Source organism: Carya illinoinensis, chromosome 1 (assembly GCF_018687715.1).
Source record: "Carya illinoinensis cultivar Pawnee chromosome 1, C.illinoinensisPawnee_v1, whole genome shotgun sequence".
NCBI lineage: Eukaryota > Viridiplantae > Streptophyta > Magnoliopsida > Fagales > Juglandaceae > Carya > Carya illinoinensis.
The window spans coordinates 44,970,901-44,997,367 of NC_056752.1; the positions used below are offsets into that span (position 1 = coordinate 44,970,901).

Here is a 26,467-nt window from a genome sequence, read left to right on the forward strand (position 1 = left end):
CAATAAAATCATAGATCTAGTGCTCACGTGTCAAATTTTAATCCATTAGTAATACTTCAATAGAAGGCTCAAATCATATGACTTATACTCTAAAATAACTAGTCAATAATATAATTAAAGCTACATTAAAATATTATAAAAAGTAAGAACTTTTCCTTTCCAACAATGTTGGATCACATACACTACCTACATTTATCATCATCATATAGGGTATCACACTAAACTACATAACTTATATTCCAAAAGGACTAGTTAATATACAATTAAAATCTCATTGGAACGCCTTATAAAGAGTAAGAATTCCTCATTTCAAGACAATGTGGGATTCCATATACTACCTACCATTATCCTTATCATATGGGGTATCACAGTACACATGTAGTTAGGGGCGGAACTAGAAAATCTGGTATGAAGGGGCCAAGTTACAAAAGAAAAATTTATGGGCCAAATACTAATTTTCATATAGTCTATTTTATAAAAACAATTTTTAAATTTTAATTTCTATCAAATTTTAGGAGGACAAACCCCTTAATAGTTCTGCCTGTGCATGCAGTGCAACTCATTACTAATCCGAATATAAAATATGACGAAATTCAGTCTTCTCTCTTTTTTCTCTCTGAAAAAAGAGGTGGAGTGAGAGTGTGCAGAGGCACATGGTGACGGTTATAACAGAATTTGGTGGTGGCCCAGGCGGGGTCAAGGCGAGAGGACGGAGGAAGGTGGGTGGTGTACGAGTTGTCTAGTGGTGCAGGGAAGGGGAAAACAAGACTAACGGAAGAAATGGAAGAGCTGGAAGAAAGATGGAAGAGCCTCAAGTTGCTGGAGGGAGAAACGGCCGATATAGTCATTGATGAAGACGATTCAGAAGAAATGAAGAACAAAGCATCGAGGAGTCTAGTGGGTAAAGTGTGTTCGGTGAGAGCTATAAGCAAAGAAGTTCTGGGGTCTACGATGGCCAGGATATGGAGAATAAGCAGGGTTGCTCAGTTTACAGAGGTAAGCAGAAATGTTTTCGTTATTGTTTTTGAAAACCAAACGGACAAACAGAGGGTGTGGAAGGGTCGACCATGGCTCTTTGACAATCAACTGTTAGTTTTAAAAGATTTTGTGGGACATACTCCTTTGCATCGGGTAAATTTTGATTATGAGAGTCTATGGGTAAGGATGCACAATCTGCCTCTAACCTGTATGACAAAAGAACGAGGTAAACAAATTGGTGGTACGGTTGGAAGGGTTGAGGATGTTGATGTACAGGAGGATGGGAGTGGTTGGGGTAGTTTTTTGAGAGTGCAGATTTACTTGGATTTGACACAGCCCTTAACTAGAGGTAGAACTATAAAAGTGAAAGGAGAGAGCATATGGATACCTTTTAGCTATGAGAAGATGCCGCGTATATGCTTCTCTTGTGGGTGTGTTGTTCATGGTGTTAAGGGCTGTACAAGCCTTATGGAAGAGTTAGATGGGAAGGAAAACCAATATGGGATTTGGATGAGGGCTACTCAGGATGGAAGATTTAAATCTTATAGTAGCTTTCCTAAAAGGGAAGGGGAGGCAAGTAGTTGGAGGAAATTGGGGGTAAACTATACACAAGAAGGGGAGAGTAGAAAGACAAATGAAGTGGAGGAAGCAAGGGGGAATATGGAGAGTGAGGGACAAAAATTGAGGGGTGGGGAAGGAAGTGAAGGGGAAAGGTCAGTTGAAAAAATGCTAAAAAATGGCAGGGTAGGGGATAGCCCTTTACAAGAGATTGGTGAGGAGGTGAGTGGGTGGGAGGGGCAGGGGCTTTCTTTAGTAAAGGAGGGAGAGGGGGGTCTGGTCGAAATAGAGTTAAGAGAGGAGGTAGATTTGCACCAAATGGGGGAGGGTGTTGATATTTTTGTTCAAAAGATTATCTCTGAAAAAGGCCCAGAACCGAGGGTGAGTAGAGAGGGAGAGGCACAAACAGTTAAAAAAGGAACATGGAAGAGAAAAGCTAGGAAAAAAGAATTAGAGGAAAGGCCTTTAAATTCTCTGGTGGTCTTAAAGAGAAGGGGAGGGGATGATGGGGGGGAGGGTACGGTTGGGAAGGGTGGAAAGAGAGGGAAATGGAGTAATGTGTCAGAGGAAGGAAAAAACTCAAATGTAGTGGCGGAGGCTGAGATTCAGCCCCGCCAAACATCATGAAAATCTTAAGCTGGAACTGCCGAGGGTTGGGGAACCCTCAGACAGTTCAAGAACTCTGCAACATGGCAGAGAAAAATAAACCCAATCTGGTTTTCATTATGGAAACTAAGCTTAGAGGAAGAAGTTTTGAGGGTATGAAGAGGAGGCTACAATGTGAGGGGTGCTTTAGTGTGGATTCAATTGGGAAAGGGGGTGGTATGGTCCTGTTTTGGGATGCTAATGTGGGAATTGAGGTCATCAATTTCTCTCAAAGGCATATTAATGTGTGGGTTAAAGATGCAGAAGTGGAGAATAAATGGTTGCTCACTTGTTTTTATGGGCACCCTGAAACTGCCAAGAGAAAGAGCTCGTGGGACTTGTTGAAATCTTTCAAGCCTCATGAGATGGAAGGGTGGTGTGTAGTGGGGGACTTTAATGAAATTTTAGTTAATGATGAGAAGTTGGGAGGCAATGCAAGACCTGAAGTGCAAATGGATTTATTCAGAGAAGTCCTCCATGAAGGAAACCTTTATTATTTAGGGTGGCAGGGGGATAAGTACACATGGAGCAACTTACATGAAGATGATTCACATACAAAGGAAAGATTAGACAGGGCCATTGCAAACCCAGTTTGGATAGAAATATACAAGGAAGCATGGGTGGAAGTGATGGTGGCTAGTTCCTCAGACCATAAGCCTCTGCAAATTCATTTGATAAAGCACTCAATGCAGGAAGGGGACATTAAGAAAGCTTTTAAATATGAAGCAAACTGGGCATTGGAGGAGGGGTGTGACATGATCCTAAAGAAAGCTTGGAAACAGGAACTGTTTGAGGGGAATCAGTCGAGTAAAATGGTGAAGTTACTGAATAGAAGCAAAGAATTCTTACAGAAATGGAGTAGGCAGATCAGAAAGGAAGGAAGAAAGGAGATAGATAAGAAAACAAGATATCTACAAAGACTGCAAGCTGAAGAAGATAGTCATAATGTCATCGAAATTAAGAGAGTAAAGGAAGAGTTGAATTTGATGTTGGAAAAAGAGGATTTGAAATGGAGACAAAGAGCTAAAACTAATTGGTATAAGCTTGGAGATAGAAACACAAAGTATTTCCATGCTTGCGCCAATCAAAGGAGAAAAAAGAATCAAATAACAGAAGTGGAGAATGAGAGTAATACAAGGGTCAGGGGCTTTAAAGATATTGAGAATACTTTCAGAAGTTACTTTGTGAAGTTGTTTCAGTCAACAAATCCTACCAAAGAAGATATGAATGAATGTGTGATGGGGATTGAGAAAAGGATTACTGCAGCAATGAATAAGAGTATTTCAAGGGATTTTTCAAGATTGGAGGTCGAAGAAGCAGTGAAGCAAATGGCTCCCCTAAAATCACCTGGCCCAGATGGTTTTGGAGCATGTTTTTTCCAAAATCATTGGGGGATTGTAGCTGATGAGGTGTGCAAAACAGCTTTATCTGTTCTCAATGGTAATGGTATGGATCCTCTACTCAATTATACCTATTTGGCCATGATTCCTAAAATAAAAGAGCCTAAGAAGGTTAGTGATTACAGGCCCATAAGTCTTTGCAACGTAATCTATAAAATTGTCTCAAAAACCATCTCAAACAGATTTAAGAGAGTATTGGGTGCCATTATATCTCCTACACAGAGTGCTTTTTTACCTGGGAGAATGATCAATGATAACATAATGGTAGCATATGAAATGCTACACTCTATGAAGATAAGGAAGAGGGGGAAGGTGGGGAGTATGGCCATTAAGCTCGATATGTCAAAGGCCTATGATAGGGTGGAGTGGGAGTTTTTAGAGACAGTGATGCAAAGGATGGGTTTCTGTGAGAGGTGGATTAGACTCATTATGAAATGTGTTAGGACAGTGTCCTATTCGGTATTGATAAATGGCAAGGCAGGTTACAATATCAAACCTACAAGGGGATTAAGACAGGGTGACCCTTTATCACCCTATCTTTTTCTCATCTGTGCTGAAGGTTTGAGTGTCATCTTAAACACTTATGAGAACCAGAATTTAATAAGAGGTGTGCAAGTGATCAGAGGGGGAACAAGCTTAAATCACCTTTTATTTGCGGATGACTGCATCTTGTTTGGTAGAGCCAAGCTGGGAGAGTGGAACAGGATTCAAGAACTGCTGAAAAAGTATGAAAAAGCCTCTGGACAGTTTTTAAACAAGGAAAAGACATCAGTTTTCTTCAGTAGTAACACTAAGTGGGAAGAAAAGAAAAAAATACTAGAAGCTGGAGACTCAGTTGTATGTGGAAGCTATGAGAAATATTTAGGGCTTCCTACCATTGTAGGGAGGTCTAAGTATCAGACTTTCAGAGTCCTAAAAGAAAGAGTGTGGCAGAAAATAACCAGTTGGAAGAACAATTTCCTGTCTCAAGCTGGGAAGGAAGTGTTAATTAAGGCAGTACTTCAGTCAATACCCACTTACACCATGAGTGTATTCAAGCTACCAAAAAGACTGTGCAATGACATCAATGGTATGCTCTCAAAATTCTGGTGGGGCAAGCAGCAGTCAGAATGGGGAATACAATGGAGGAAGTGGGATAAGATGGGCATGCACAAAGGAAGGGGTGGACTGGGCTTTAGGGACTTGGAGAGCTTTAATTTAGCACTCTTAGCTAAACAAGGATAGAGGTTTATCAGGAATCCTGACTCTCTTGCTGCTGTGGTCTTCAAAGAAAAATATTTCAGGCATACAAGTCTTATGGAAGCTAGGCTTGGTTCACAACCATCCCTTATATGGAGAAGTGTTTGGCTGGCTAGAGGCTTGTTGCAAGAAGGCTTAAGATGGAAAGTAGGGGATGGAAGTAAGATAAAAATCTGGGGTGATAAGTGGCTCTCTACTCCAACATCATATGCTGTACAATCACCAGTTTCAGTTTTGCAGGGTGAAGCAAGGGTGGAAGAGCTGATTGTCAAACACAAAAGGGAGTGGGATGAAGAAAAGATTCGGTCCATTTTTTCAGAGAAGGAGGCAGAACAGATATTAAGTATCCCTTTAAGCAGAGGTCAGGTACAAGACAAAATCATATGGGGTCCATCGAAAAAGGGTGTCTTTACAGTTAACAGTGCATATTATCTGCAATTAGAAAGAATTAGAAACAGAAAAGGGGGAAGTTCAGAGGAAGAGAAGGAAGATAAGAGATGGAGGAGTATATGGGAGTTGGAAGTGCCAAGGGTAGTCAAGTTCTTTCTATGGAGGGCTGGAAATGACCTGTTACCCACCAAAATGAACCTTTACAGGAGGAAAATAGCTGCTGATCAATGTTGTCCTCTCTGTGGTACAGAAGTTGAGACAGTTATGCATGCTCTTTGGGAGTGTATAGCTGCAAATGATGTTTGGTCTGATTCTCAAAGCTTGGTTCAGAAATGGAGAAGCAAAGAACATGATTTCCTACTCTTTTGGGAAAAACTTATGGGAAGATTAAATAAGAAACAACTTGAGGAGATGGCAATTCTTTTTCGAAAGGTTTGGTTTAGAAGGAATGCGTTTGTGTTTGAAAAAAGCATCTCCTGCCCAACAAGATTGCTTAAAACAGCAAAGGAAGGCCTTGAGGAGTTTCAGATTTCTCAAAAAATCCAGAGGAAGGAAGAACAGACACCAACAACCAGAATTAACAGGATGACATGGGAAAAACCAAAAAGAGGATATGTAAAGGTGAATTGGGATGCCTCTCTTGATCTTAGGGGGAAAAGAATGGGAATGGGGATTGTGATTAGAGATGAAGAGGGGGAGGTTCTAGTGGCTGTGTGTGATCAAAAACATCATGTGCAGAATCCAACAGTAGCAGAAGGTTTTGCACTTTGGAAGGCCTTGGAGCTGTGTAATGATCTTAATATTCAGAAGGCTATGTTCGAGGGGGATGCAAAGGCTATAGTTCTGGCAGTTCTCAGCATTGAGGAGGATTTATCCTATAGGGGCTCAATAGTTGAAGATATACGATCTGTTCTAGCAAACAGATCAGATTGGTCTATACATTTCATTTATAGAGAAAAAAACAGTGTAGCTCATATGTTAGCAAAGGAAGCTTTAAAGTTAGAAGAAGAAAAGGTATGGATAGAGGAAGTCCCAGTCTGTATTGTAGACTGTTTGGACTTTGATAAACATTGTTTGATTAAAGTTTAATGATATACAGAGGTATCTTTTCAAAAAATATATATATATATATAAAATATGACAAGATGCGATATTTCTATTATAATATATCATGTTAATTAAACTTGTATAATCAAATTTAATTATACAACATATTTGGATAGGATAACAGTACTAAGTGAAGGTTTAGATAGTAGCCCTGGTTTGTGATCTCATCTCATATCAACTCATTTCATCTCAACTCATCTCATCATTATAACTTTTCTAAATACTCATACAAAATAAAATAAATAATTTTACTTTTTCGAATCCCAAAATAAAAATAATATTTAAAAAAAAAATATTCTAATAATATTCAATTCAACTTTCAACTTTAATCTCAATTCATCTCAACTTATCTCATCTGTGAGATATGAGATGAAATAAAAATTAAAAGTTGAATAAAATATTGTTAGAATATGCCTTTTTAATATTATTTTTATTTTAAAATTTGGAAAGGTTAAATTATTTATTATATTTTATTTGAAAATTTAAAAAAGTTATAATGATTAGATAAAATGAGATGAATTGAGATCAATTTATAATCTAAACAAGACCTAAGTAATTTATATTCCAAGAATACCTAATGCTTCTTTCAATATATAATGAATATTAGATAATTTCGGAACACGGAGGACACAGTACTCATATTCTATTGCAATGTATTGTGCAATTAAAATTACTTATTTTGAACCTAATTTAAGCGGCCCTAGTTTCTACAAACACATCATCACTGATAAGCAAGGTATTTTAAAAAGTATGGGTAGCTACAATATAATTTTAAAAAGTATTTTATATTTAAGTGATGGTTGGTAATGAAATTTCAAAGAATTTTAAAAATTATGTACGAATAAGTTCAAACAAGCCCTTCATATCCCAACCTCACAAGACTAGTGTAATTTAATGATATATCTGATTAATAATGAAAGATAAACTATAATTTGATATTCAAAACAGAACCAGCAAAATTTAATACCAATAACAAAAACAAAACTTAATTCAATAACTACGATCATCATTGAAAAAAGTTGCGCCTTGATCAAAGGTTCACCAAAACAAGTTTAAAAAGAGACAATTAATTAAGTTTTTCCCTCATTTCTCCCTTTTTTGTTGACTTCTTAGTTAGTATTTAAGCATCAATTTTATTACGTACAAGTAAATTTATGTACTGATCTGCATATTAATATTATTGTCTTCATATTCAAAATTTAAATTGGCATAATTTTTATTAAAATCTGACTTTCTGACTAATTACGTTAAATAAGTACATATTAATACACAAAATTACTTACAACAAGATTTTTCCTTAAGCATCAGGGCCTGAACTATTCTTAGCATATCATCGCCACCTACCATAACCAAAATAAACTGTGAAGCATATAGGTGTCAAGAATGTAAGGTCATCTGGCGGCCATGCAACTAAGACACATACAAGTCTCATACGTGCACCTCCAGAAGGACCACAACCATCTGATCTATCATCCATCCGTACTCGTTATCAATCCTTCTTAAACCTTCATTGAGGATGATCGACCCTCCTCCACACCACAGCAGTCTTCCAAAAGCACTATATTCTTCTCAGCTAATGGGTGCCACACACCATAACCGAAAATATTATGTGTTAGCAAAGTACTTCTTTGCAGCCACGCAACAAATAGAGACATGCGCAACAAAGAACAAGCATCTCCCCAAACCTTCGCCGCGTGCCAAAACCTGTCTCATTTTTTACCCCTATAAATACCACCCTAACCAAGCTACCATCTTCACCACAGCAGAGTTTTTAAGGGAGTTCCACCATGGCTTACTCGTCTTTGTTCACTCTTAGCCTTTGCTTTCTCGTTCTCTTCCCTGGCTGCCTTGCTCAGTTAGAGCAAGTCACAGATCAATCCCAGAGGCAGCAGCAACAACGGTTCCAGACCGAGTGCCGCATCAACAACTTAAACGCTCAAGAACCCGGCAGGAGTGTTGAATCCGAGGCCGGTCTCTCCGAGTACTGGAACAGAAATGATGAACAGTTCCGGTGTGCCGGAGTTGATCTGGTCCGCCACACTATCCAACGTAGAGGCCTATTGTTGCCTTCATTCTCCAATGCCCCTCAGCTCGTCTATGTTGTCCAAGGCACGTATTCCTTCGTTGGGGAGCTCCGCAGTGACGGCTCTTAGTTTTGTTTATTACTATCATGCTAATTCAGAATTATAAACGTTAATTTCATCAATATCAATGCATGCAGGCAGAGGTCTTCACGGAGCTGCAATCCCAGGTTGTCCCGAGACGTTCCAATCGGAATCCTCATCGCAATTTAGAGGAGAACAGGGCTCACAACGTATGAGCAGAGACCAGCACCAGAAGGTTCGAGAAATCCGGGAGGGTGACATCGTTGCTATGCCGGCCGGAGTGGCTCATTGGATTTACAACGATGGCGAATCCCAACTTATTGTCATGATACTCTACGACACGTCAAATCAGGCGAACCAGCTCGACGAAAACGCTAGGGTGAGTACACAAAGAATTAACCCCTGCTTGGCCTCCTTATTCACGCTATTTTTCTTACCTATAATTTGATATAACTAAAGTAAACAATGAGATTCTAACTTTTTAGTATTAACATCATGAATCACTGGGGCTTTTCATTAGAGATGTACTTACTGTAGTAATTTATGATTCAGAGATTCTACCTAGCTGGAAACCCACGCCAACAACAACAAGGTGGTCGCCAGAGACGCAGAGAGAGCAGGCAAGGAAGCCGTAGCCAAAGCCGGAGTAGGAGCCAAAGCCCGGAAGAAAGAGAGAGAAGCCAGCAAAGTGGCAGCAACTTGTTCAATGGCTTCGACGAAGAGTTTCTGGCCGACAGTTTCAACATTGACAACGAGCTGGCAATGAGGATACAGAACCGAGATGACCAGAGGGGTATAATCGTCACCGTCGAGGATGAGCTTCGGGTGCTGAGCCCACAAAGCAGAGGAGAAGAACGAGAAGAGAGGGGATGGGACAGAGACAATGGCGTGGAGGAAACCTTCTGCACGATGAGGCTCAAACACAACATCGCCGACCCACAACGGGCTGATGTTTACAATGAACGCGGCGGTCGCATCACCAGCCTCAACAGCCTCAACCTCCCCATCCTTAGGTACATCCAGCTAAGTGCCGAGAGAGGTGTCCTCTACAGGGTAAGAGACAAGACCCCATGAAAAAATAAATAAATAAATAAAATCAAAATGCGAAACGCAAAACCAATAAATATCACATAACATGTTTATTACCAACACGTATGAGTAATTTGCAATGTCCCAGTCATAAATTATGATTACTAACATGGTTAATTTGATCATTTGAAAAATATGCAGAATGCCCTCGTAGCACCACTCTACAACATGAACTGCCACAGTGTGATATACGTAATCAGGGGCAACGCCAGGCTTCAGGTGGTCGGGGAGAACGGACAGAACGTGTTTGACGGGGAGGTTCGGGAAGGCCAGGTTTTGACAGTGCCACAAAATTTCGCAGTCATTAAGAAGGCAGGAAATCAGGGATTCGAGTGGGTGGCATTCAAGACAAACGACAATGCCATGATTAACCCACTTGCTGGAAGGCTGTCGACCATGCGGGCACTTCCAGAGGATGTGTTAATAAACGCATACCGCATTGACAGGCAGGAAGCTAGAAGCCTGAAGTATAATAGGGACGAGACGACTCTGTTCAGCTCGGACTCATCTGGGTCGTCTAGGCGTAGGGACTAAGCTTTTGAGTAACATGTAATTTTAATCATAGCTGTAGTTGTACTGTTGCAGTTTGTGTAGTTTGGAATAAAAGTCCTCCCTCCTAGGCAATGAAGCTATGGCGTCTGGTTTGGTACCTGCTACGTCACACCGTGTATCTGCGGGAATGAAAGTTAATCTACGAGTTAATAATATTATCCGTTCCACCTCTAGAGCTTCTTCCACCAATTTCCCTCGAAAGCATTTTTATGCGAAATATAAACATGCTCTTTTCACGATCTTTTTGTTTTTGTTTTTTTGAGTTATGCTCTTTTCAATATCTTTTTCTTCGAACTCTTTCTAGATTCTTTGATCTACGCTTACTAAAAAAGGGTTACGGTACTCAAATTTATTGATCATTATTACTGACTAGGAATAGTTTTTATTTTTATTTTATAGGAGAAAAAAATCTTTTATTGATAAAAGCTCTATAAAAGAACTTCCTCTACTTCAACGATGACATTTTGTCCTAGAGCATGAGAAACAACATTTGCTTCTCTCCTTACTTGTTTAACAGCGCAGCTATCATACTTGAGAAAGCATTTTTATAACATCACAACAGAGCGAGCATCCCCTTCTAGTATGATCCTCTTGAAACCCAGCTCAATACAGAATAAGCTTGTCCAGTACGTGACATTATTGAAATTACAATATTCATATTAGATAACTAAATCTCAATTCTATTTGCTGGACGCAGTAATACTATTATTAGAAACTTTTAAGAGGTACGACAGGGCGCATACGTACTGAAATAAACACTGCGAACCTAGCTACCCTAAACCACCCAAGATTTTCCTGCGCTCGTGAAAATAAACAAGCATTTTGTCTCTAGGCGGTAAGTTTTGCTTGATCACTGGGTGATCCAGAAACCTCTTCGACCAGGCAGTAGTGGCAGGAAATTGTGAAGGGTCCACGATCTGCGTAGATCCAACTTCCTCCTAAACAGGCAGCCAGTGAGCTATCCATCCCATTGCAAGGTCCAAATACCCAATGCTCTCCCCTCCCAAAAATTTCTTCTTGTTTCTTTTCATCTCTTCCTCTATCTTCTCCGCCGCCTCTACGGCTGATTTCAGTGCCTGTTCTTTCTTCTCTCCATGGGTACACATTGTAGTAAATGAATATTCCGGCATCTATCACCCAAGCAGCCGAAACAAAATTACGTCAGACCAGGAGAACTCAAAATTTTGCATTTGGGGACATGATCATGATCTATACCGTGAAATCAAAATTACATTTTTATCTATAAAATGAATAAATGATAATAAAAGTCGATGGAGTACTGGGGAAAAATAATTTAAAAAACAAAGAAAGATTGCGCAATCCATGACGCGCGGAATGCGCCATAAGGCAAGGAACAAATTTCTAAGACCTCGGGTCCATGTCTCTTTGCAGCTCAAAAGCAATAAGCAGACGTTGTCAAATAAATTTTCAATTCAATCACCTTACACTATGACTATTTTTTATATTGATAACCCTTAAATATACATTAAAAAATAATAAGGGTTCCAATAATCACTTCATTGGTGTAGTGTAAGAAAATAAAAATCGATTTTAGAACTAATTAATTGATCTTATGCGTCCTCAAAGATCTGGATCAAATCAAAGGGAGCCAACTTAAAAGATGATTTCAATACGGCCGTCCGAAAGAAAAATGCTTGCTAAAATGGTAGTATGGATAATATAAAGATGAAATCAAGTAATATTGCTAGACGTTTCTTTGTCATTTTATTCGTTCTATTTTTTTTTTTTTTTCTTGGCAATTTTTTCGTTTCTAGTTGAAACACTAATCCCCAAACTCCCTTTCTAATTCTAAGTTTGTCGTTTGAATAATAGAAAGTCAAACCATGCAAAACCATCGTTTCAGTGCCAACAGGAATTTAATTACTTACCTTTTCTTCTGCAAATCTAGCCCAGAATCGCGCTTTGGATCTTTCATAAGGATCTTGAGGCAGCAATAACGGGTCTTGCTTCCAGGTCTCGTCGATGTATTCAAGAAGAATGAACGACTCAGCCATCACCTTACCGTCATGAACCAGGACTGGAACCTTTTTATGAACAGGGTTCAGTTCCAAAAGACGAGAGCTCTTGTTGAAGACAATTTATTCAATATACTCGTAAACAACACCCTTGAGCTTTAGAGCCCATTCAACCCTGATGGAAAATGGGCTCGCCCAAAATCCCAAAAGCTTCACCTCCTGGCTTGCCATCAAGATTTAGTTGCGTCCGCTTTACTTTTGTGACCTGCTATAGATTTCTTTATATACACGAGCCCTTCCCTGCACTTCCACTGTCCCACATTTATCCAGGAGCATTTAGGCGCAAATATTCACCATTGGACTTGCGGATTCAAACTTTCCACCTTCTCCTCTTTTTCTTCGTTCCTTCCGTTTTTTGTTTCTGCTCTTTCACCTAATTTTCATAGACAATGATACCCTTCCAACCAATAAACAATTGGTTCACAACGAAGACAATGAGATTATCTTATTATCTTATAATTGATGAATTTTCAATTGATAAAATTATTTTTTATTATTTTATTTTAAATATTTTTTTAAAATCTTTAACCAATAAAGAAAAATTTTAAAAAATAGGCGCAAATTTATTAATAGTCATTCTTTTAATCACTAAGTATAAATAAAAATAAATAAAATACTTGAACGGTAAATTTGAACAGTAATAATAAAAAGATTAAGTAATATTTTCTTTTAAAAATTATAAAACATTTTTATATAATTTTTTTATTAATTTTCTTAATTCTTTTAATGTCTAAGTTGAAGTAGTTGTCAACCAAAGCTAAAGCTATCATTTGCAACCAAGCAATGAAAATTAGAGATCGAAAGAGGACAAAAAAGAAAAAAAAAAATTCTGAGAATAATATTTATTAATAAAACTCGAAACTAAATTTTGAAACCCACTGGTCAGATTCAAATACTCAGAGAAAATTCGAGATTAGGACAATTTTTTTTTTCAAAAAGATAAAAATAGTAAAATGAAATGATATGATTTTAAATAAAAGTTGAAAGTTAAATAAAATAATAGTAAAATATTATCTTTTAATATTATTATTATTTTAAAATTTAAAAAATTTGAATTATTTATTATATTTTATATAATAATTTAAAAAAATTATAATGATGAAATGAAATGAGATAAAACACTTTTACTATTCAAATAAGGCCAAAATCTCAATTATTATATAAAAATAAAATATGTAATAAAATAATAAGAATTTTGTCAAAAATCTTGTCCATACCATAAATCATCTCTAGTGGTCAAAGCAAATCATTTCGGTTAACACGGTTCTCTAAATAAAAAATTTAGATTCGAAATTCTCTATTATCTTATATTTAAAAAACAAAAAAACAAAACAAAATATTTCCTTAGAATATAGAAAATAACTTAAACTAACTATTTGGAAAAGGAAAATGACTAGTTTTGAGATTGAAATGGAGACCATAGGCGTGGCTTATTGACCAAGATGTGCGCAGCTAAAAAGATTTCTTGAATTGGAGTCATATCCGTAACAAAAATTATGACTATAATATTGACGCGTGTGCAATATTACTCCAATTTGAAAAATTTTCATCATTTTGTATCATATTTATGCAAATTTACTTTATTAAAATAATTCAGGGCTATTAAGTTTGTCAATTTTGGATTTGCGTCACTAAGTTTATTATCTGTGTTGTTATATTAACAAGTTCAAGATTAAAGAGTAAAAGTTCACTCAAAACAATTTATCTCGTGAAGTGTTGGATAATTTTAATTTTATACAATAATAGAATATATAAAATATAAATATTTTAACTATAAAGAGATTTTATAAAAATAAATTTATAAAATAAATATATCTTGATATGATGTGTCAGTTTGTAAAATTATTTTTATTATAAAATAATTATAACTTATTATATGAATGCATTCATTTATGAATATTCTTTTAGCAAATTCTTTTTATAATTGTAACGCTTCTAGACTTCTATACAGAGAATAATCATACGTTGGGTTTGTAGTTGCATATATATTTCGATGATTTAAAAAAATGATTAATTAACAAATGAGTTTTCTTGATAAAAAAGTGAAGTATAATACAATAATTGCGTTTGTTATTACGCTAGGAGTCTGTCGTCGCATGGAAAATCTTGTCGAAATCTGAGCCACGTTCTAGGACAATTTGTTTCCAAAACATGTTATCAATTAAATTTTTTTTTTAAAGGAAAACTTGATCTCATTAAAAACCAGTTTATAACATGTCAGTAGCTACAATTGACTGAATGCACAAGGGGCATTTTTCAATATCATATAGGTTTACAGAGAAATTGAGAGCTGATTTAGCTAACTCATGTGCAGCCATGTTTGCTTCTCTACACGCATGCACATCTGTCCAGTGACTCAAAGAATTCAACAGTTGCCTTGCATCTTCTATCATCAGTCCCCCTCTACTCCAATTAGATCCCTCTGTTTTCAAAAGATCAATAACTTGTTTAGAGTCTCCTTCTAGTATTAGATTACTCAGGCCAACGTTCTTGCAAAAAACTACTGCTAGTAAAAGACCCTGGGCTTCAGCATCAAAAGGGGTTTCTGTAATGTCCTAAATTGCCCTGAGTGTACCTATGACTCTGCCATTGAGATCTCAAATGATTACTCCAAACCCATTTTTCTAGATTCCACCCTCATTGCCGCATCCCAGTTGGCTTTATAATATCCTACTTCTGGTTTTTGCCACTTAACTTCCCTCTGGCTTCTCTGCACTTGCTCAGGTAGTTGGGACTGGTTTGCCTCATGGAAGGATGAGACTTCATTCCTTGCTATTTGGGTTATGCTCGTGGGATGTTTGAAACCTTTGCCATGTAGGAATTCATTCCTTCTAATCCATATCCCTTTCAAAGTTACAGCCACCTCCTCCAATTCAGCTTGATCTAGTTGTTGTACTAGAAGGGTCCATACATTAAAGAACATGTTGTTTTGGTATGACATCTTTTGAACCTTGATGCACCCTTGACTCCATACATCCTTTGCAGCTGAGCACCCCCATAGAGCATGGCCTAAAGTTTCAGGTTCTCTTATGCAGATTGGGCATAAGGGGTCTTCTAGTATTTTCCTCCTTGTCAGATTGGCATAGGTAGGGAGAGTTTCATTGCATGCTCTCCACACAAAGAATTTAACAGCAGGGGCAACCTTCATCTTCCAAAGTCTTTTCCACACATCTTTTTCATTGTGTTTCCTCGATGCTTCCCCCTCCAATTCAGTAACCAAACTCCTCTGGTAGTGATAGCCACTTTTAACTGTATACTGTCCATTATTAGTGGTCAGCCAAGTCATTTTATCTTCTCGTCCATTATTAGTGGCCTGCCAAGTCATTTTACCTTCTCTTCCTCCTAGACTAATAGGTATGGTTTTGATGGCCTCAGTCTCCTGGTTTGAGAACAGTTCTTACAGAAGGTCTTCCCTCCATGTTTTCAGGTTTGGGTCTATTATGTCACTGACCAATTCACACCACACATCATTGCCTCTTAGTAATGAAATATGTTGAGAAGGTAGGGTTGGAATCCATTTGTCCTTCCAAAGGTTGATGCTTGCTCCATTTCCCACTCGCCATAGAAGTCCTTTTTTTTAACATAGCCAACCCTGCATAGATGCTCCTCCAGGCATATGAGGGACCTGACCCCAAATTTGACTCCAGTAAGCCCACTTTTGAGAAGTACTTTTGCTTGTAAACTCTAGTAACCAGTGAGGTAGGATCTTGTAGCATTCTCCAGCTTTGTTTTGATAGCATAGCCAGGTTGAAACTTTGAAAATCTCTTAATCCCAAGCCCCCTAATTCCTTGCCAGAGCTTAGTTGTTCCCAAGAAATCCAATGAATTTTGGATGAATCTTCATTATATCCCCACCAGAATTTCCTTAAGAGTTGATTCAATTTTCTTGTGATGGATGTTGGAAGGAGGAAGATCCCCTTTGCATATGTTGGAATGGCTTGGAGCACATCTTTGAGCAATATATCCTTTCCTGCATTGGATAAGTGCTTTGTCTTCCAATTTGCTACTCGAGCCCAAGTTCTGTCTATGAGGGAGTGAAATGTTGCAATTTTTGCCCTTCTCACCATTACTGGTAGCCATAAGTACTTTTCAAAAGTCCCATTAGATTTGATGCCAACGAATTGTAGAATCTGGTTCTGAATCTCTTGTTTTGTATTCTTACTAAAAAGCACTGATGATTTGTCCTTGTTTAGTACCTGTCCTGAGGCCAGTTCATAAATTTCCAGGATCATGAGCAATCTACTTAACTCCTTAGTTGTAGCTTGACAGAAAATGAGGCTATCATCTGCAAAGAACAGATTATTCACCTTTGTAGGGCCTCTTCCCAATGGAGTAGTGATTAAACTTCCCTTTTCTTCAACTTGGTTCAGTAGTGCAAAGAGGGTTTCAGCACATAGGATGAAAATGTAAGGGGAGAGGGGGTCCTCTTGTCGAATTCCCCTAGAGGGGTAGAATTTTTGTTGAGGCTCTCCATTCACTAGAATAGAGTATGAGACTGAATTTAAACAATTCTGGATCAGGTGGACCCAGAGTTGGGGAAACCTAAGTTTCTTCATCACAGCTTCCACAAATCTCCATTCAACTCTATCATAAGCTTTGCTCATTTCTAATTTGAGTGCCATGAAGCCTTTTCTCCCCTTCATCCTTGATTGCATAGAGTGTAGAATCTCATAAGCCACTAAAGTGTTATCTGAGATTAATCTCCCAGGGATAAAAGCACTTTGATTTACAGATATGAGGGAGGGAAGTATACATTTCAATCTGTTTGCTAATGTTTTTGAAACTATCTCGTAGAGGATATTACATAGGCTTATAGGACGGAATTCAGACTCCTTTTTAGGATTTTTAACTTTGGGGATCAGAGCTATGAATGTGTCATTCACCTCTTGGAGTGAGCCACCTTGGTTAAGAGCTTGGAGAACAAATTTGCAGACATATTCCCCCACCACCTCCCAGTGTTTTTGATAGAACTGAGCCGGAAATCCATCGGGTTCAGGGGAGTCCAATGGATTCATTTGGAAGTAGGCTTCTCCAACCTCCTCAATTGTGAATTTTTGCAATAAACTTGTAGACATCTCAGTTGTAACTTTTGGGTGTAAGGCATGTCAACAAGCTTCAAAGTTAACAGGCAAGGAAGTAGTGAAAAAAGAGGAGAAAAAACCTGTGAAAACATCTCCAATATCTTTCTGTTCATGAGCTATATTCCCAGTATTGTCTGAAATAGAGTTAATGGAGTTTGTTTTCCTTCTTTGGTTAGCTTGCATGTGGAAGAAATGAGTGTTTTTGTCTCCATTCCTTAGCCAATGCTGTTTGGCACGCTGTTTCCACTTCATCTCAATTTCAGCTAGTGTAGTTTCAAGTTTTCTTTATAAAGATTGCATTCTATCCATATGTTATCCATCGCCATTATCTTGTAGGTGACTAATACTGGTCAAAATGTGAGCTGAGTCCCCTAGTGCTTGTTGTGTTGTTTTTTGTTTCCACATTAACAAATCCCTCTTACACTAGTTTAGCTTGTACCTCATTCTATCTGCCTGTGAATTCCCTCATTGGCCTTTCTTCCATGCCTCTTTAATAACCCCTACACAGTCCTCCTTTAGTTCCCATGCTGTTTCATATATGAAAATCTTGTTTTTTCTGCCCCTTCCATACATTGTATGCTTCATATTGACATGCAATGGGGAATGATCTGATTTAACAGCTGCCAAAGTGTTGCAGTAGGCTTGGTTAAAAAGTTCACCCCATTCCTTATTAGCCATTGTCCTGTCAATTCTCTCCTTTGTGAAACCTCCACCCCTCCTGTTGTTAGACCAGGTAAATTTCTGCCCTTGTGAGTGAATGTCACGGATCCCACACTGTTCTAAGGCTTGCCTGAACTATTCTATCTGATTGTATGGTCTCCTTGCTCCCCCTTCTTTCTCACTTTGATTAAGAATTTCATTAAAATCACCTCCACATAGCCAGGGCATTGATGGGTTTGGCTTAAGGATTTTGAGCAACTCCTAGCTGCTTTTTCTTTTCAATGTATTTGGGTGGCTATAGAATCCAATAAATTGCCAGCTAGGACTGCCTCCCTCATCCTGTACATGAGCATTAATATGCCACCGGGTGTAACTTGTAATTTGGACTTTCCAATCTTCTTTCCATAGCATAGCAATCCCACCCCTTGTTCCCACACTGTCCATTGCAAAGCAGCTATCAAACCTTAGGGAAACTCTTACCTCTTCCATCCCTGTTCTGTTGCACTTAGTTTCCACAAGGAAAACTAAGTGTAGGCACTTGTCCTTAGTAAATTTCCTAAGGATTCAAATTGTCTAAGGATTCCCAAGCCCTCAACAATTCTATATTAAAATACTCATTTGTTTTGGCAGGGTTGGAGGCCAGCCACTGCCTTTTTCAGGTTGATTTTCTATGTTTTCCTCATTGCTCCTAAGTCTTTTTGGAAACAAGTCATGCTCTGTGTTATTCTTCCAGTCTCTTCTTTTGGTCCCTACCACTTGGTTGGAATTTGTGATGTCACCCAAGACCATGCTAGAAATTGCCTCTCCTCTAGCCTTCCTTTTCCATTTGCCTGTTTGAGTATTCCCATTATCTATTCTCGAGTTGTTACTCCTCCTGGTTCTATCTGCTCTTCCCTCAGTTAGATTTACAGCACCATTTAGGGTGGAACCTACTTTGGCATTTGTTCCTCTCAAGTTAGAGATGGTTTGATCTAATTCCATTTGAGGGAAAGGTTCTGCAGGAACCTTTTTCCCAGTTGGGTGTTGAGTTTTGGTTGGTATAGGATTGAGCCCCTCCTCTACTGAATCCGAAAGTTTTGGGTGTTAGAATCACTGTCTTTTTGCTATGCTCATAGGTTTTCCCCTCTCTCAATGAAATCTCCTCAGTATCCTTCCCAGTTTCCACCATCTTATACTTGCCACGGATTGTTCCATTTTGTCTAAACCTCTCCTCAGGTTGTTCTTCTTTCTGGTTGTTGTATTCAGGCTTGCCTCCATATTTTCTAAAATCAAACAGGTTGGTATTCATTGGTTGAGCTCGTAACCAAGCCCCAAACTGCATTGGTGGTTGTTCATCTTGGTGGTGATCAAACCTTGGTCTTGAGCATGTTCTACCTTTATGGGAAAGGATCCCACAATGGAAGTAGAGATTTTGGAGTCGCTCATATTTAAAAGAGATCCAGATCTTCTCCCCTCCAAACTCCAACCATTTTCCCCTCAACAATGGTTTAGTGAGGTCCAGTGCAACCCTCACTCTTAGGCATCTACCCCAAGCCGAACCATCAGAGTCTGCATCCACCCTTATCATGTGTCCCAGGGACGAGCGAAAGTCCTCCCCTACCTCTTCAGTCATTGCAGCCAGTGATAGGTTATGGCATTGCACCCAAAATGGTTTGTACTGAAATTTCAACGCATTCACATATACTTCTCATCTATTTCTTGTATAGTTATTAGATTCTTATCAAAGAACCAGGGTCTACCGCTTAGGACTTTTTCTTTGTCCTGTATTTGTTGAAACTCTATTAGAAGACATTGTTCATTAAGATCTTTGAAACATACCCACCCTTGTAGCCTCCAGATTTGAGACATTGTCACCCTAAAAGCTTCATTGTTGACTCCCTTTTCCGATAGCACGTTGCCGATGATGCAAAGCTTTCCCCATATGTTTCCTTCTTTTGCTCCCTTTGTTTTTATTTGAAACACAGATATTTCTTCCTTCGATAGATGGAGTCTTTTCCACCTCTTGGTCACATCATCTTCCACCATTTTAACTGTCAACCGCCGTCGCCCTCACCACCAGTGAGACTGTTCCCCGTGTCAAAAAAACAGGGGTACTAAACCCTACTCCGTCTTTGAGAGAAGAGAGAGGGACCCGACCACTGTATTGAACTTTTATGTTATCAATTATTAAACTATCTTATCCCGTTTTATTATTTCATTTTTTTTAGAAGCAGTGTTGCTCCATAAAGGAAGGGTACCAAAAATCTCACTGAATAGGCAAACTATTTTATCATTTTTTTTTACTTTTTTCAAATGTTTTTAAATTCATTAAATATTTTAAAAAAATAAAATTCATAAATTCATTAAAAAATAAATAATTAACTGTTAAGTAAAAAATAAAAATAAAAACCCACAATTGGTGGCCACCATAAGTGACCACCTTACGTAGGGGCCTATTGTTGCCTTCATTCTCCAATGCCCCTCAGCTCGTCTATGTTGTCCAAGGCACCTATTCCTTCGTTGGGGAGCTCTGCAGTGACGACTCTTAGTTTTGTTTATGACCATGCATGCTAATTCAGAATTATAAACGTTAATTTCATCAATATCAATGCATGCAGGTAGAGGTCTTCACAGAGCTGCAATCCCAGGTTGTCCCAAGACGTTCCAATCGGAATCCTCATCGCAATTTAGAGGAGAACAGGGCTCACAACGTATGAGCAGAGACCAGCACCAGAAGGTTCGAGAGATCCAAGAGGGTGACATCGTTGCTATGCCGGCCGGAGTGGCTTATTGGATTTACAACGATGGCAAATCCCAACTTATTGTCAAGATACTCAACAACACGTCAAATCAGGCGAACCAGCTCGACGAAAATGCTAGGGTGAGTACAAAGAATTAAGGGTAGTGATAGAGTTACCACTCTATTACAACCCATTTACCACTCATATGAATTTCAAATTTTTTTATTTTTATTTCATTTTCTTTTAAGTGTCTTTTTATCATTCTTAATCATTAAGAAAAAGAGTTGTAGATAAGTTGTAGTTGAGTAGTAATAATATCATTTTCTAAGAATTAACCCCTGCTTATCCTCCTTATTCACCCTATTTTTCTTACCTATAATTTGATATAACTAAAATAAACAATGAGATTCTAACTTTTTAGTATTATCATCATGAATCACTGGGGCTTTTCATTAGAGATGTACTTACTGTAGTAATTTATGATTCAGAGATTCTACCTAGCTGGAAACCCACGCCAACAACAACAAGGTGGTCGCCAGAGACGCAGAGAGAGCTGGCAAGGAAGCCGTAGCCGAAGCCGGAGCAGGAGCCAAAGCCCGGAAGAAAGAGAGAGAAGCCAGCAAAGTGGCAGCAACTTGTTCAATGGCTTCGACGAAGAGTTTCTGGCCGACAGCTTTAACATTGACAACGAGCTGGCAATGAGGATACAGAACCGAGATGACCAGAGGGGTATAATCATCACCGTCGAGGATGAGCTTCGGGTGCTGAGCCCACAAAGCAGAGGAGAAGAACGAGAAGAGAGGCGATGGGACAGAGACAATGGCGTGGAGGAAACCTTCTGCACGCTGAGGCTCAAACACAACATCGCCGACCCACAACGTGCTGATGTTTACAATGAACGCGGCGGTCGCATCACCAGCCTCAACCTCCCCATCCTTAGGTACATCCAGCTAAGTGCCGAGAGAGGTGTCCTCTACAGGGTAAGAGAGAAGACCCCATGAAAAAAAAAAAAATGTGAAACGCAAAACCAATAAATATCACATTATCATGTTTATTCCCAACACGTATGAGTAATTTGCAATGTCCCAGTCATAAATTATGATTACTAACATGGTTAATTTGATCATTTGAAAAATATGCAGAATGCCCTCGTAGCACCACTCTACAACATGAACTGCCAGAGTGTGATATACGTAATCAGGGGCAACGCCAGGCTTCAGGTGGTCGGGGAGAACGGACAGAACGTGTTTGACGGGGAGGTTCGGGAAGGCCACGTTTTGACAGTGCCACAAAATTTCGAAGTCATTAAGAAGGCAGAAAATCAGGGATTCGAGTGGGTGGCATTCAAGACAAACGACAATGCCATGATTAACCCACTTGCTGGATGGCTGTCGACCATGCGGGCAGTTCCAGAGGATGTGTTAATAAACGCATACCGCATTGACAGGCAGGAAGCTAGAAGCCTGAAGTATAGGGACGAGACAACTCTGTGCAGCTCGGACTCATCTGGGTCGCCTAGGCGTAGGGACAAAGTTTTTGAGAAAAAAAAATCTTCACAGCCTTCCAACATCCCACACTCCACATTTTTTTTTAATTTTTATTATTTTATTTTTTATTAAATATTTAATATATAAATAATGAATAAAAGAATTAAATTAATTTAAAAAGAATAAATTTAAAAAAGAATATTAAAAAAATTAAAAAATTAAAAAAAAATAAAATATAGAATGTTAAGAAGTTGTGTTGCATTTTCCGAGTGTAATTTTAATCAAAGCTGTAGTTGTACTGTTGCAGTTTGTTGCAGTTTGTGTAGTTTGGAATAAAGTCCTCCCTCCTAGGCAATGAGGCTATGACGTCTGGTTCGGTACCTGTTACGTCACACTTGTGCATCTGCGGGAATGAAAGTTAATCTACGAGTTAATAATATTCTCCGTTCCACCTCTTTTTCCACCTATTTCCCTCGAAAGCATTTTTATGCGAAATATAAACATGCTCTTTTCACACTCTTTTTCTTCGAACTCTTTCTGGATTCTTTGATCTACCCTTACTAAAACAGGGGTACGGTACTCAAATTTATTGATCATTATTACTCACTAGGAATAGTTTTTATTTTTATTTTTATTTTATAGGGGAAGAAAATATTTTATTGATAAAAGCTCTATAAAAGAACTTCCTCTACTTCAACAATGACATCAGAGATAGATGATGCATTTTGTCCTAGAGCATGAGAAACAACATTTGCTTCTCTCCTTAATCGTTTAACAGCGCAGCTATCATACTTGAGAAAGCATTTTTATAACATCACAACAGACCGAGCATCCCCTTCTAGTATGATCCTCTTGAAACCCAACTCGACACAGAATAAGCTTGTCCAGTACGTGACATTATTGAAATTACAATATTTATATTAGATAACTAAATCTCAATTCTATTTGCTGGAAGCAGTAATATTATTATTGGAAACTTTTAAGAGGTACGACAGAGCGCACACGTACTGAAATAAACACTGCGAACCTAGCTACACTAAACCACCCAAGATTTTCCTGCGCTCGTGAAAATAAACAAGCATTTTGTCTCTAGGTGGTAAGTTTTGCTTGATCACTGGGTGATCCAGAAACCTCTTTGACCAGGCAGTGGTGGCAGGAAATTGGGAAGGGTCCACGATCTGCATAGATCCAACTTCCTCCCAAACAGGCAGCCAGTAAGCTATCCATCCCATTGCAAGGTCCAAATATCCAATGCTCTCCCCTCCCAAAAACTTCTTGTTATTTCTTTTCATCTCTTCCTCTATCTTCTCCGCCGCCTCTACGGCTGATTTCAGTGCCTGTTCTTTCTTCTCTCCGTGGGTACACATTGCAGTAAATGAATATTCCAGCAGCTATCACCCAAGCAGCCGAAACAAAATTATGTCAGACCAGGAGAATTCATTTCTTTGTATTTTCTAGGCACACATTTGGGGACATGATCTTGATCTATACCGTGAAATCAAAATGACATTTTTATCTATAAAATGAATAAATGATAATAAAAGTCGATGGAGTACTGGGGAAAAATAATTTAAAAAACAAAGAAAGATTACGCAATCCATGACGCGCGGAATGCGCCATAAGGCATGGAACAAATTTCTCAGACCTCGGGCCCTTTGCAGCTCAAAAGCAATAAGCAGACGTTGTCAAATAAATTTTCAATTCAATCACTTTACACTATGACTATTTTTTATATTGATAACCCTTAAATATACATTAAAAAATAATGAGGGTTCCAATAATCACTTCATTGGTGTAGTGTATTAAAATAAAAAATCGATTTTAGAACTAATTAATTGATCTTATGCGTCCTCAAAGATCTGGATCAAATCAAAGGGAGCCAACTTAAAAGATGATTTCAATACGGCCGTCCGAAAGAAAAATGCTTGCTAAAATGGTAGTATGGATAATATAAAAATGAAATCAAGTAATATTGCTAGAAGTTTCTTTGTCATTTTATATTTTTATTCGTTCTATTTATTTTTTTCTTGGCAATTTTTTCGTTTCTAGTTGAAACACTAATCCCCAAACTCCCTTTCTATTTCTAAGTTTGTCGTTTGATTAACAGAAAGTCAAACCATGCAAAACCATCGTTTCAGTGCCAACAGGAATTTAATTACTTACCTTTTCTTCTGCAACTCTAGCCCAGAATCGCGCTTTGGATCTTTCATAAGGATCTTGAGGCAGCAATAACGGGTCTTGCTTCCAGGTCTCGTCGATGTATTCAAGAAGAATGAACGACTCAGCCATCACCTTACCGTCATGAACCAGGACTGGAACCTTTTTATGAACAGGGTTCAGTTCCAAAAGACGAGAGCTCTTGTTGAAGATATCTTCTTCAATATACTCGTAATCAACACCCTTGAGCTTTAGAGCCCATTCAACCCTGATGGAAAATGGGCTCACCCAAAATCCCAAAAGCTTCACCTCCTGGCTTGCCATCAAGATTTAGTTGCGTCCGCTTTACTTTTGTGACCTGCTATAGATTTCTTTATATACACGAGCCCTTCCCTGCACTTCCACCATCCCACATTTATCCAGGAGCGTTAGGCGCAAATATTCACCGTTGGACTTGCGGATTCAAACTTTCCACCTACTCTTCTCTTTTTCTTCGTTCCTTCCGTTTTCTGTTGACAAAAAAAAAAAAAAAAAAAAAAAAAATCTGAGAATAATATTTATTAATAAAACTCGAAACTAAATTTTGAAACCCACTGGTCAGATTCAAATACTTATAATTCGAGATTAGGACAATTTTTTGTATATATAAAAAAAAGATAAAGGCGTGGTTTGAATAATGAAATGAAATAATATGGTTTTAAATAAAAATTAAAAGTTAAATAAAATAATAGTAAAATAATATCTTTTAATATTATTATTATTTTAAAATTTGAAAAAGTTAAATTATTTATTATATTTTATATGATAGTTTGAAAAAATTATAATGATGAGATAAGATGAAATAAATCACTTTTACTATCTAAATAGACCCAATAACTCAATTATTATTTATAAATATAAAATACGTAATAAAATAATTAGAATATTGTCCATACCAGAAATCATCTTTAGTAGTCAAAGCAAATCATTTCCGTTAACCCAATTCTCTAAATGGAAAATTTGGATTTGAAATCCTCCACTCCCTTATATTAAAAAACAAAAGAAAATTAAAAAAAAAAAAAACAAATTATTTCCGTAGAATGTAGAAAATAACTTAAACTAACTATTTGAATGAAGAAAATGACTAGTTTTGAGATTGAAATGGAGACAATAAGGCGTGGCTTATTGACCAAGATGTGTGCGGCTGAAAAGATTTCTCGAATTGGAATCACATGCACGATTATGATATCTGTAATTAAAATTATGGCTATAATACCTATGCGTGTGCAATATTACTCCAATCTGAAAACTTTTCATCATTTTGTATCATATTTATGCAAATTTACTTTATTAAAATAATTCAGTGCTATTAAGTTTACCAATTTTGGATTTGCGTCACTAAGTTTATTATCTGTGTTGTTATATTAACAAGTTCAAGATTAAACTCACTCAAACAATATATCTCTAGGATAATTTAATTTTATACATCACAAAATTTTTTTATAAAATAACGTGTCTTGATACGGTATATAAGTTTGTAAAATTATTTCTATTATAAAATAAATATAACATATTATATAAATGCATTTATTTATGGATACACTGTTATCAAATTCTTTTTATAATTGTAACGCTTCTAGCCTTCTATGCAGAGAATAATCATACGTTGGGTTTGTAGTTGCCTATATATTGCGGTGATTTAAAAAAATGATTAATTAATAAATGAGTTTGCTTTAAAAAAAAAGTGAAGTATAATAAAATAATTGCGTTTGTGATCACGCTAGGAGTCCGTCATCGCGTGGAAAATCTTGTCGAGAATCTGAGCCACGTTCCAGAACAATTTGTTTCCAAAGCATGTTATTAATTATTAAATTATCTTATCTCGTTTTATTATTGTATTTTTTTTAGGACTGGTGTTGCTCCACAAGAGGGAGGACACCAAAAATCTCACCCAATAAGCTAACTATTTTTATCATTTTTTTTTTTTTACTTTTTTCAAATGTTTTTTAAATTCATTAAATATTTAAAAATAAATAAAATTCATAAATTCATTAAAAAATAAATAATTAACTGTTAAGTTAAAAAATTAAAGTAAAAACTCACAATTGGTGGCCACCATAAGTGACCACCTTATGTGGGAGAAACAATTTCATTTTTTAAATTTTTATATAAAATATAATAGAAGATTTAATTTTTTTAAATTTTAAAATAAAATTAATATTAAAATATTATATTATAATAATATTTTATTTAACTTTCAATAAAATATCTAATCTCATCTCAT

The 26,467-nt window shown here is 37.4% G+C and overlaps 3 protein-coding genes and 1 pseudogene across 3 annotated transcripts; 2 read left to right on the plus strand and 2 right to left on the minus strand.

Moving 5' to 3' along the window:
• The first annotated feature begins 8,063 nt into the window (after positions 1 to 8,063).
• Positions 8,064 to 10,236, plus strand: LOC122276975 (legumin B-like). Its single transcript, XM_043086857.1, has 4 exons — positions 8,064 to 8,426; positions 8,539 to 8,801; positions 8,975 to 9,475; positions 9,653 to 10,236. The coding sequence occupies exons 1-4, from the start codon at positions 8,105 to 8,107 to the stop codon at positions 10,043 to 10,045; spliced, it is 1,479 nt and encodes a 492-aa protein (XP_042942791.1). The 5' UTR covers positions 8,064 to 8,104; the 3' UTR covers positions 10,046 to 10,236.
• Positions 10,237 to 10,591: 355 nt separating this feature from the next.
• On the minus strand, positions 10,592 to 12,453 carry LOC122276979 (annotated as a pseudogene).
• Positions 12,454 to 20,412: 7,959 nt separating this feature from the next.
• On the plus strand, positions 20,413 to 22,134 carry LOC122300360 (11S globulin seed storage protein 1-like; the record flags this gene model as incomplete). Its single annotated transcript, XM_043110954.1, has 3 exons — positions 20,413 to 20,700; positions 21,049 to 21,540; positions 21,703 to 22,134. Coding segments are annotated over exons 1-3 (1,197 nt in total), but the record flags the coding sequence as incomplete, so codon positions are not given.
• Positions 22,135 to 22,991: 857 nt separating this feature from the next.
• Positions 22,992 to 24,614, minus strand: LOC122276983 (glutathione transferase GST 23-like). Its single transcript, XM_043086866.1, has 2 exons — positions 24,211 to 24,614; positions 22,992 to 23,438 (listed from the first exon to the last, which is right to left on the minus strand). The coding sequence occupies exons 1-2, from the start codon at positions 24,526 to 24,528 to the stop codon at positions 23,079 to 23,081; spliced, it is 678 nt and encodes a 225-aa protein (XP_042942800.1). The 5' UTR covers positions 24,529 to 24,614; the 3' UTR covers positions 22,992 to 23,078.
• Between the last annotated feature and the right edge of the window lie 1,853 nt (positions 24,615 to 26,467).